The sequence below is a fragment of the Triticum dicoccoides genome, chromosome 7A, assembly GCF_002162155.2.
Source record: "Triticum dicoccoides isolate Atlit2015 ecotype Zavitan chromosome 7A, WEW_v2.0, whole genome shotgun sequence".
Classification (NCBI taxonomy): Eukaryota; Viridiplantae; Streptophyta; class Magnoliopsida; order Poales; family Poaceae; genus Triticum; species Triticum dicoccoides.
Window position 1 is genome coordinate 708,076,114 of NC_041392.1, and position 12,176 is coordinate 708,088,289.

The 12,176-nt window shown below is 46.4% G+C and overlaps 2 protein-coding genes across 3 annotated transcripts; one reads left to right on the forward strand and one right to left on the reverse strand.

Moving 5' to 3' along the window:
- The first annotated feature begins 2,134 nt into the window (after window positions 1-2,134).
- Window positions 2,135-4,827, forward strand: LOC119330731 (putative FBD-associated F-box protein At1g55030). Of its 2 annotated transcripts, none has more exons than XM_037603854.1 (3): window positions 2,135-2,760; window positions 3,532-3,711; window positions 4,271-4,827. In XM_037603854.1, the coding sequence occupies exons 1-3, from the start codon at window positions 2,311-2,313 to the stop codon at window positions 4,562-4,564; spliced, it is 924 nt and encodes a 307-aa protein (XP_037459751.1). In that variant the 5' UTR covers window positions 2,135-2,310; the 3' UTR covers window positions 4,565-4,827. The 2 variants fall into 2 exon arrangements, with proteins under 2 accessions (XP_037459751.1, XP_037459750.1); XM_037603853.1 differs by having other exon boundaries at window positions 2,142-3,312.
- Window positions 4,828-6,491: 1,664 nt separating this feature from the next.
- On the reverse strand, window positions 6,492-8,970 carry LOC119333973 (putative F-box/FBD/LRR-repeat protein At4g13965). Its single transcript, XM_037606667.1, has 4 exons — window positions 8,065-8,970; window positions 7,739-7,894; window positions 7,454-7,649; window positions 6,492-6,714 (listed from the first exon to the last, which is right to left on the reverse strand). The coding sequence occupies exons 1-4, from the start codon at window positions 8,968-8,970 to the stop codon at window positions 6,647-6,649; spliced, it is 1,326 nt and encodes a 441-aa protein (XP_037462564.1). The 3' UTR covers window positions 6,492-6,646.
- Window positions 8,971-12,176: the final 3,206 nt, after the last annotated feature.

Genomic DNA, 12,176 nt, shown 5'->3' on the forward strand with positions numbered 1-12,176 from the left:
GGCTTTCAAAAGTAAAAGAACAACTAAAAGAAGCAGCTAAAGTGTTTATCTCCTGAACAATGGCTCCATTGGGTTGGCGGCACACCCATTAATAGCTCCCATGACTTCTTTTGCATCAGACGCCACTATTACCGCATGGAGACTAAGGTCCTGCGCCAATGCTAGTGCTTCCCTGCATGCTATTGTCTCTGAAATGAAAGGATCATCAACTCCCCCAGCGACAAGAGCTGAGCTCCCAAGGAAGACTCTGGCTGCATCTCGGCACACTACTGCAGCAGCTCCTCCCCCTCCTCTCCGGCATGCTGCGTCAACATGGATCTTCGCGTACCCCTGTGGAGGAGCCTTAGGGCGCTGGTTATTTATCCTTCCCTGCCTTCCAATCTGCTCTGTCGCTGGTTTTCTGATAAGTTCAATCTCCGTCAGATATCTTGCAATAAACTCTTGTATGGCCTTGTATGGTTTCAGCGCTGGTTTTTTTTTTTTTTTGAGACAAGGTTTCAGCGCTGGTGGTTGTAGCTCGATGGATCTCCTCGCTTCGACAGGTGACTCCAGCCCAGAGCGGCAGCTCCCAGCAGCCCAGTAGTTCATAATTTTTTTAATACTAGGCCTATGTAAAAAATTTGGGGCCTCTTAGAATTCTAGGCCCTTTGCGGGCCGCACTTTCTGCACCATTGTGGGCCCATCCCTGGCTTTATCTAGTAGCAGCAGCCGAGCCCCAGCCTTGCAAAAGCCCACGGCCAGCGCAGGCGCCTCCACCGGCAGCATCGGAGCGGCACACGACGGAAGCTTCACAACACAACGCGCAGCACCAATGAAGCTGGCTTCCTCGATGAAGCACATAACCATGGGGAGAAGTGGAGATGGGAACGATGGGAAGAATGGAAGACGAAGAATTGGGAAGGAGGGGGACAAGGTTTCAGAGATGGGAGACGAGGGACAAACGACGCGGAAGGCGTGCGAGTTGCTGGGTCCACACGGGACACACGTGGCTAGGAGGAGGCGGTTTACAAGCTGCGTGCATCAGCCGGTTGAAAATAAAACGATTTTCACCATATCAGCAAACTTATTCTCATCGCGCGAAAGAATAGGATCGCACGAGACGATCTAGGAGGCGGCGAGGGTTCCCTACGCGCCGCCGGTTCCCTCTCTCTCCGTCGGCCGCTCCGGCGGCGGGAGAGATGGGGAACCTCGGGTCTGTTCGCTAGGTGGGTGTGTCGTAGGGTTAGGGTTGAGGGAGACGCTGCCGAGGCCGTTGCGGTGGTGTCGCGTCGGAATAAGTTTCTCCGGGCTCCGTTCGCGGTCAGGCGAGGCTTTTGCTTTCGTCTAGGAGCCAGCGGGGTTGGGGATCCCCAGATCTCGTCGAGGTCGCGGGCTATGGTGGCTGGAGGTCCATCAGCACTGGCCGTTTGGGTCCTCAGATGGGCGATGGATGTAGGGAGACGAAGACCCTTCTTCTTCCTTGTTGGTATGATTTGTTGCTGCTGTTCTTCTCCTTCCTCTGCGCTGATGCTGGTGGAAGATCTTGCTTTGCCCGGGCGGATGGCCCGGCCGCGGTGCTGGACCGATCGGATGACTCGAGTTCTCTTCCTTCCGGAAGGGACACTTTTCGCGGTACTCAAAGCCATAGATGGCGGTAGTTGTTGCAGGTATGTTGGATTGATGTCCATGCCCTCTCAGTGCTGGTGTCAAGAAAGAAGGAAGCAGCGTGGCGGCAATTGTACCGAGGTCGAAGATGATGACCTGCTTGCAACTGGTTGCAGATCCTTCTACTGCAGGGGTCTTCTCTCAAGATTCAAGGATGATGACACAGGGCTCCGGAGATCTTCTTGCATTATGGTTGTCTTAAGATACTCTAGGAGTTCATGGTCTTTTGTGTTTGCGTTTTAGTGTGCTTATAAGGGTCAACTACTTTGTACTAATTCGTGATATGAATGATAAAATTCTTTAAAAAAACGATTTCTTTTTTTTTCATGTACGGGCTAATGTGCGGGATCTGTTTGGTCCGTCAAAAACGTTAATCCTGCCGGTCGGAATTTTTGGGGCAGAGGCATTTTACACGATCTTCTAGCTAGATGTGACATAGCTAAGCAAATCCCGTCTCAAAAAAAAAAGGTAAGCAAATCTGAATAAAATAAGTAGGAAAGACCCATCGAGTTGAGCCTCAATCCACCGAGAAATCCCCAATCTCTGGAGAACCCTAGACCCCAAATCCCCCGATCCATTCCTACGCCCATCCATCGGCGGCCGGCGGCCGGCGGCCGGCAATGGTGTGACCTAAGGCGCATCACATCGCTCTTGGTTCCTGCTTCCATGGAGCGCACGCGGGGGCATCGGCGGCGAAAGCTCTCCGTCGCCGCCGGCGTCGGCGTTGGAGGTGGCGAAGACCGCCTCAGCGCGCTGCCGGACGACGTCCTCATCCACATCCTCCTCAAGCTCCGCGACGCCCCCGTCGCCGCTCGGACCAGCGTCCTCGCCCGCCGCTGGCGCCGCGTCTGGGCTCTCCTCCCGGAGCTCCATTTCCCCGTCGGCACTGACCCCGACCGCATCCGCGCCGCCCTCACCGCCCATGATGCGCCGGCCCTCCGCCACCTCTTCGTTGCCGGCATCGAGGTCACCCCCGAAATCGCTGCGGCATGGCTCCCCATCGCCGCGCGCCGCCTCTCTGGTGTCCTGCATTTCAAGAACACGGGGGCCATGAATGAGGCCACCGCCGGGGAAAGAGGTACCTTGAAGTTGCCTTGCTTCGAGAAAGCAACCAAGGTCGTGCTCGATCTACATTCTATTGGCCTCACCCTGCCGCCTTCCGGCGTATTTACCCGGCTCACAGATCTGGAGCTGGTTCGCATACATTTGCACGGTCCGTGTAGCCTCAGCGATGTTGTCTCTTCATCACGGTGTCCATCTCTGCGTCGCCTTTCCGTTTGCAGTGTCAGGGGTCTGGACAACTTCACAATCCAGTCAGAATCTCTCCTACAACTGGAACTGAGGAATTTGCATACCTTGCAGCAGCTCAGTATCGTTGCCCTGTCTCTGCAAAAATTAAAAGTATTCCTTTGCTTCACCGATCCTCTGAATCAAAGTCAACCAGTTGCCAACATCTCAGCTCCTCAGCTGGTGACACTTGATTGGAGGGGTGCTTATGATCCTCGCTCTGTTTTGTTTGGCGAGATGCCAAATCTCCAACAACTGACCACCAATCCTCTTTGTGTATATGGAGGAGATACAGTTTCTGCACGCAATCATCACAGCTTGATGCTTTCACAGCATTTTCACCATATCAGCAAACTTATTCTCATCCTTTTCTATCTGCCGGTATGTGAGTCAATCCATTATAACCAAATTTTGAGAGTTAAACTTGAGGAATATATCATTTGGAATACTTGCGAAGCCATACAAAATTGAAAATTCACAACAATGCACACAAAAGTGGACTTGTTTAATTAATGTGTGTTAGTCACTTTGTAGAAAAATGACATGTTTGTGTCCTTGTCCAACTATTGACCTATTGTATGACTTCCTATGAACCTGTAGGTCCATGGCAACGCACGATTCTTGATGGAAGAGATGACAAAGTTGCCTAACATTACCGTCTTGGGGCTGTTTGTATTGGCATGTGGACATTCCTTTGGAGCCAGCTCATTCCATGTTCTCAAGATGTCTAGCGGTATAAGACAGCTCACGCTTCAACTTGTTACTCGGAGGGACTCTAAGGTAACACTATACTTAGTTTACAAGAAAATAGGCAGCAAGGAAGTTTGTGGGAAATCCCATTGCTTAGCAGCGAGTTGCCCTACTCTTGTTGTTGGTTAGGGTTAGATACTGAAGTATTGCTTATCAAACTTGACAAAAGTAATATACTACTTGGATTCGTGACTTTGCAGTAGGTTTTATTTCAAAAGATTACAAGTCTGTTGGAAATGGCACAACAAATTGATGGGGTCATATTTCCAGCAAAAAATTGGGACCCTCATTTGATCTTCTATAGCAAATATGAAATCTTCTTTTATTTTTATATGGGTTGATGATAGCATGATACATCAGCATTCGTATAAGGTTTATAATCTGTTGGCTTTACGGTTTTCCATATGCATACAACAATTATACTTTCAGCAATATTCTGGTTCTAGATTAATTTGTATGCTTTTATTCTTTTGTAAATTTTCTTCTTGACATATCTAAGAGTATCCATGCAGTCTAATAATTTCTAGTTTCATGTCTCTTATCTCAAACCATATCAGTTAATCTTAAGCTGTTATTCCTCTTGATTCAGGTGTGCCAACCAGGTTGCATTTGTGCTGAACCATCAAATTGGGAAACAGAGGACCTCGTGCTACCTTGCCTCAAAGAAGTAGCAATCAATGGCCTGAGAGGAACTGAACATGAACTCGCTCTTGTGAAAAGGTTATTCAAGTGGGCGACAATGCTAGAAAGGGTGATAGTAAGTTTCCATGACTCGGTCTCTGAAAGCAACGACGAAGAGTTCCGCCAGTTGTTACTAAGCTTCTCTAGGCCAGCAATATGTATGAAATTTTCGCATGGCGGAGGAAGTTTATCATTTGACTAGGACACCAACTTTGCCGATTTACTATGGTTGTCAGTTCAGTATGGCGTACTTTTGTGAGACTGAACTTCGGTAACTTGTTCAAGTCCAGCAACTTGTTTCCAGCATTTCTGAGACTGATCTCTGGTAGCATGTTTAATTCTAGAACTTGTTTCCAGTATCTGTGAGACTGAATGCTGTATAACCTCTTGTAACTTGTTAACTTTGAGACTTGTTTTTAGTATTTGTGAGGCTCAGGTGAAGTAGTAACTTGTTCAATTCTAGAAGCTTGTTTCCATACTGGATGCACATTTGTGGCTGTTTCCATGAATACATAACAGAGCATGTAGAAATTGCTATACTCTACAAAGTATACTTGGCATATACTGAAACAGCAGTCACATACTAGTACTATACAAGTAACGACCTGGTCTGATGCAAACTTCGGATGGCGGAATTTAGAGAGCTCTACAATATTGAGGTTCGTAAGAATCAGATTTGAGAAGAGACTAGTTCTCACAATTTGGTGCCGTGAATTGGTTGCATGAGTTGTCGCAGAGGCAGACAATGGCGGTGCTTTCGGGTGGGTGGTTAGTGGTTAGATGGAAGGACCAATTAAGAGTTAATTTTTTGACAAAGTGAACTAAGTGGTGTGTGGACTCAGTAAGAGTTGATTTTTTCACAAAGTGAACTCAGTGGTGGTGCTTTTACTCTCTATAACGAGTGATCAAACATCAGCTTTGATACTTTGCTGGTACACCGATGTGTGCCTATTCTTTCACTGGGATGGGACGATCATGTTGACAGCGGAGCGCCTGTGGTGACTTGCACGAATGTAAGCAGAGTATTTTGCACTTGATTTCAATGATGTAGACATCAAAACTTATTGCGGTCCCGATCGCTTGGAGCGTCGAGGTTGGCCAAATTGTGGCCTTTGCAAGCTCTGCAATAGGGAGCAAGAATCAGGAGCCCACCTTTTCTTCAAGTGCCGCTACACGATTCGGCTATGGAAGTCTCTTATTGAGAAACTAGGTCTTGCGCACATGGATACTTTCGATTGGCTCATGGACGACTCCGTCTACCAGTGGTGGGGCAAGAGAACCGACAACCGCAACCCTAACCGGCAAGCTATGGCCTCCCTCACCATGCTCGTCTCTTGGACCATCTGGAATGAAAGAAATGCACGTGTGTTCCGCCACAAAAGTGCACCACCGACCGTCCTACTCACCGCCATCGTCGACGAGGCCAAGCTTTGGATGGCCGCGGGCGCAAAGAAATTAGGGAATTTTTTTCTGGGCGAGTAATTGTCATGCCGAAAGTGTGGGTGTGTTGTAATTCTCTAAACTCTATTCTCTCCTTATTTAATAGATGAGGCAAATCTTATGCCTCCGTTTCGAAAAAGAAAAAAAACTTATTGCGGTCATATCTAGCATTCCCTGCGCCAACTCCTACTTGGATCCCCCCTAGCCAACTTTCAGTTCAACTACTAGTCCGACGAATATAACCAATGCCTGCGTGTACTACACTTTAAGGCACTAGATAACAGGCCCGGGACATACCAAATACCGATGGGATACACAACGCTAAGTGCAAAACTATGGATCGTTATCATGTTAACCATTTCCCCAGCAATATCAGCCTTGCACTTGGAAGCATCAATTGCTTGCAATATAGAATGCACCCCGGGGGCTCATCTATCAATATAATGCAACGAGAAAAGAGAACATTTGGCGTCAGATGTTGCCTCAAGTGCAGTACTACCTGACATGAACCTCCATGTGGAGAGCAGGTGCACCACTTCGGTACAAGCCAAACATCACGGGGTAAGTAAATTAGAAAAGACATGATATGTAATGCAAAACAGCGTAACATGTTCCAGAAAATCTAAATGGAATATGACACAAAAAAAGAGTACAAAGCAGATAAGATAGCTTATGTTCAATGCCCGAACCAAATCCAAATTGTATCCATACTTCAGCTTTGTGAAATTAACTACAAAGGCCTCGACTCGACAACTAAAACTTACGCAAAAGGTCCTCTGGTGAAGCAAGTAAATTCATAACAATGTCTCAATTTTTTTTTTGCGAGGGAACAATGCCTCAAATGTTAATCTAACTGATATTTCTCCGGATCTGAATACGAATGGATTGACGTGTCAGACTCATAATATATTCCTGTACAAGTACAAAAAGAATGTGCAATTAGTTGGACTGGCATATCCTTGAGTTAAATGTGGCGGAGCCAGAAGAACCGTGTTTTTGTTAGCAACATGAAGCTGATAGAAGCTTGGCTTATGTTTTACGTATTTGGTTGTTCAATTAACTTGAGAAATATACATTGCTAAATTTCACAAATATACACGGGGTTGCAAAAATGTAAAAATCACCAAGATAAATTATTTATATTAAGAATAAATTTCCCTTGATGCTTATCATTTGCACATTTATTGTTCCAACTAATCCAAATACATGGTATGAGAATGCAAAAAACTTCAAAATGTAGGAAGACTGGAAAATTGGGAACACCAAAAAATTTTAAATCACCAAGACTAATAATTTGATTTGAGAAGAACACATTCCCCTTTGATGCTCATCATTTACACATTTGCTGTTCCAACTAACTTAAGTTAAAAAATACCGTTGGCAAAATTTAACACACATACATGGAATGGGAATCCAAAAAACTTCAAAATCTTGGAAGACTGAAACTTTGCCTTGCCGTGGAAAGACAGAAAATTTAAAAATCACAAGACTATAATTGACTGAAGAACAATTTCCCCTTGATGCTTATCATTTAAACATTTACTTTTCAACTATATTAAAATACCGGTTATGAAATTAATTAACACATACAACATGAAATGGGAATGCAAAAAGCATCAAAATTCTAGGAAGATTGAAATTTTGACTTTACCATTGGAGGACCGTATTCTTTCCTTGATGTTGATTTTATCAGCAGATACTCCATAGGAACAAAGGGCCTTCGAAATTCTGTGAGCTCTCTCATCTTTTGCCCGACATTTGATCTCGACGACCTTGAGATGCTTTGACACCAAAAATGGTTCTGTCAAATCGTAGCTTCCGTCGGTTTCCTCAGCAGCTAGATATGGCTGTACATTTTACCAAAATACATCGACAATGCAACTGTGCAGGTTCAACAGGTCGGACAAAATGTATAAAACTTAGAAAACACATATACCTTAGATAGCCGGAGGCGGAGCTTCTCCAGACTTGGTGACCGCCGGAGAATGTACAGCAGTGGGCCAAAATCAGGCTCCACACACCAATCATTGAGTGACAAGATTCTGAGCTTGGTAAATGTAGCGCACAGTTTTAAATCTTTCCTGAGAGCAAGCTGTGGCAAGTGCAACATGTTACGTAGATTCCATATATAACAGATGTCAAATGAGAATAGCTAGTACTCCCTCTATAAAATATATATAAGATTGTTTAGATCACTATTTTAGTGATCTAAACACTCTTGTATTTCTTTACAGACGGTGAATACAATTAAGACAAACATACCTGTTGACGGTCAGCTATGAGGTCTAGACTAGTGGTAACATCTGAGAAGCGTTCAAGGAGCAAGGAAGCATCCTTTTCGTCCCTAATCCAAGAGTGAGCACTGTCTTCAAGCTTGATAGATGCGGATAGCAAGGACGGCGTGCTCTCAAACGCGGGAACCATGCCACGTTCCGCGGCCAGCTCCAGGTAGACGAGGCTTGGCACAGAGATGATGGCCTGTTTCTTCTCGTCAATGCGACGAAAATCACAGTCCGTGATGCTCAGGCATCGCACAGACGGCGACGATATATCGTAGCTGAGTACGCTTAGGAAGGAGCAACGGCTCATCTTTAAGGTCTCCAGGTTTGGGCAGCCGGAGAAATCAAGAGAGCATTCGTCCGAGAAATGGACACCATCGAAATCCAACGTCGTCAGATGAGGGGAGGAGATGGGAGTGGCAAGTATAACACTCCGCAGAACCTCGTGTTTGGCTTCGTGGTTATCGGTGTCATGGTCGCTAAGCCGGAGCAGCCGAGCGTGGCACGACAAGGCGTACCGGACCCAGAGGTCGGTGTACCGCTCCCGCTCCTCGTCGTCGTCGTCTCGGGACCCCTCGCCGTAGTCCTCGTACTTTAGGTAGGCCACGATCTCGCAGGCGTGGAGAGTCGTCCGGTCGCGGAGGACGATGAGGTGGTTGACGAAGCCGTTGAGGTGGCGGGCGCTCTCGAAGGCGTCGACGCCGGTGATCCGCAGGGCCGGCACGGACTTCCACTGGTGGCGCCAGCGGCGGGCGAGCACGCTGGTGCGCACGGCGTCGCGCGACGGCAGGAAGGACAGCACGTGCTGCAGGACCGCGTCCGGGAGCGCGCCTAGGCGGTCCGCACCGCGGACACGGCGCGCACCCCTCCCGCCTGGCCGCCGACGCATCCCGCCAGGCACAGGAGATGGTGGATCAGCGAGATCGCGACGGCGACTAATCTCGCCGCATGACTACGCGAGGACGACGACGCGACAAGCACCGTTCCGCCAGGGTTTTGACATCTCGAGTGGGCCGTGGTTGGAGACCTGAGCCCACCAAGTGACTCTTTCGCAGCAGAAGTTATCTCTCCCATTTTGCTAAAAAAACACACGATGTTTTCTCCCCCACTCCTCCGCATACGTCATACTCTCATCGTCAATTTCACCCCCTCCCCCTCCCAAAATCTATTTTTTTTACATTCAACACCTCCTTTATTAATTAGCTACAATAGTAGCATCAGAAACAATCAGGGGGATAACCGCCCCCGGGGCTGTATCCAGCCAAACACCAGGAGGATTGAATTTAACTACTCTAGCTAACTCATGAGCTACTTTATTGTTATCTCTACAGCAGTGTTCAAAGATGATATGAGTAAAATCTAAGGACATAAAAAAACAGTCATCAAAGATGGCACTGGCAACCGAAGAAGAACTCCCTTCTTTAAGCGCGTTGATGACCTCAAGACTATCCGAATTTAACTCGATCTTGTTGCATCCAGTGGCACGGGCTAGATTCAAACCAAACCTTAATGCAATTGCTTCTGCGGTAATTGCATCATAGCATATGTTCAGTTTTTCATTGGCCGCTGCCACGAAATTACCATTGTGGTCTCTAATGATAGCCCCCACAGATCCCTCCAGCGAATCATGGTCGAACCCCGCATCCACATTCAGCTTGACGTACCCATTCCTCGGCCTCATCCAGCCACCCTGTCGGATCTTTGGTTTTGGAGAATAAGCATTAATATAGTTAGCAGCAAGTGATCTCACCGCTACACTGATCTGTGAAGCATTAAGCTTTACTCCTCCGTGTGTTAGCTTTCTTCTTTCCCACCACAAAAACCAGCAGCAAGTGGCAATTGTTTCTCTGAATTTGGGGAGTCCCAACACATGGATATGATTATCCGGAAGATTGAGAAGGAATTCTAAAGTTACTTCCCCAGATCTGTCCAAAACCAGGGCTTTAGTGGTTACCTCATGCAATCCAAGCAGCTTCCAAACCTCGGTGGCGACTGGGCACTCAAACAACAAGTGTCGAATGGTCTCAGGGCCTAGGTTGCAAGAAGGACAATGGGCTTTTATCTTGATATGTCTATCCGCCAATAACGCCCGACATGGAATAGCGTTGTGGATCACTCTCCAAACAATTTTTTTAATTTTTGCAGGATAATTCAGCCCCCAAAGAGATTTCCAAGTGGGTTTAGGCGCTGATGAGCTACAGCCAGCCTGCAGATGGTGACCAAACTGGGCCTCCCAAACAGCATGATATGCAGATCTTACCGAGAAACCCCCTGTCTTTGTCAAGCTCCATGCCAAGAAGTCTGACATTTCATATATAGGCAGTGGGATAGCAAGTATTCTCTGGGCATCAACATGACAAAAAGTTTGGTACACAAGCTGCCTATCCCACTCCCCCGATGCAGGATCAATTAGCTCAGATACACGGGATAACAAGTGGTTACCTCTAGTGGAGATAACTTTTTTAGATGGTGATTGTGGGATCCAGCAATCTTCCCAAATTTTAATTTTTTGTCCATCGCCCACTCTCCAGATTATGCCGTGCTTCAAGGTGTCCACTCCTGCCATTATACTTTGCCATGTGTAGGAGGCCTTCTTCCTCAACCCCACATTCATAAGATCGTCATTTGGGTAATACTTTGCTTTGAGAATCTTTGCACATAGTGACTCAGGATCATCAATAAGCCTCCATGCTTGTTTTGCCAATAGAGCCAGATTGAAGCAGTGAATGTCTCGAAAACCCATACCTCCTCTGCTCTTCGGTATGCACATCTTCCACCAAGCAAACCAGTGCATTCTCTTGTGTGACGCATCATCACCCCACCAAAAACATGATATCACATATGTGATTCCTTTGCAAATTTTTTTAGGAATTTTGAAGACCGACATCGCATAAGATGGTATGGCTTGTGCAACAGACTTAATAAGCACTTCCTTACCTCCAGAAGACAGGCACTTTTCTTTCCATCCAGTAAGTCTCAAGATTAAACGATCAATCAAATATTGGAAGCTGACGCTTTTATCCAAACCCAGGGTAGCAGGCAAACCCAAATACTTATCATTGATGGCCTCTGTCATTATATTAAGTGTGCCACAAACCTGAGCCTTCATGTTAACATTTGTGCTAGGACTGAAGAAAATGCTCGATTTATCCACACTTACTAGCTGACCTGAGGCACCACAGTATAAGTCTAGTAGTGATTTCAAACAAGTGGCATTTTGTACATTAGCTTTCATGAGAATTAATGAATCATCAGCAAATAAGAGGTTGGTGACCGACGGTGCATCACGACAAACCTTAACTCCCACTAACTCTCCTGACTGCTCTACATGATTTAACAAGGCTGTAAGTCCCTCTGTACATAGCAGGAATAAATATGGTGACAAGGGATCTCCCTGTCGAAGTCCACGAGAAGGTTTGATCGTTTCCGATTCAACTGAATTATATCTCACTTTGTACTCCACCGAAGACACACATGCCATTATCATTCTGACCCAATCAGGTTTGAAACCCAGTTTCAGCAAGATTGCTTCCAAGAACACCCACTCAACATGGTCATAGGCTTTGTGCATATCTAGTTTTACCGCACACCAGCCTTCCTTGCCCGCTCTTCTCTGTTTAATAGCATGGAGACTTTCATATGCAATCAGAACATTATCGGTAATAAGCCTCCCTGGGACAAAGGCACTTTGTGTAGGACTTATAATTTCTGGAAGTACATTTTTTAGCCTAGCAGCAATCATCTTAGAGATAGTTTTGTAGACCACATTGCATAAGCTTATAGGTCTAAACTGTGAGACTTTCTCAGGTGTATTTACCTTAGGAATCATTACAATGATAGTGTCATTCCAACCACGTGGCACCTCATGAGAGTTGACTGCATTTAACACCTCCATGACTAGATCGTCCCCAAGCATTGGCCAGAATCTTTTGTAAAAGACTGCATGTAAACCATCCGGCCCTGGTGCTTTAAAATCACCAATGGAGAAAAGTGCCTTCCTAACCTCCTCAGCCGTGTAAGGTGCCATAAGAGCATCATTCATAGGATCTGTTACTCTTCGTTCCACTAAAGACAACACATTATGGTCCGGATTTT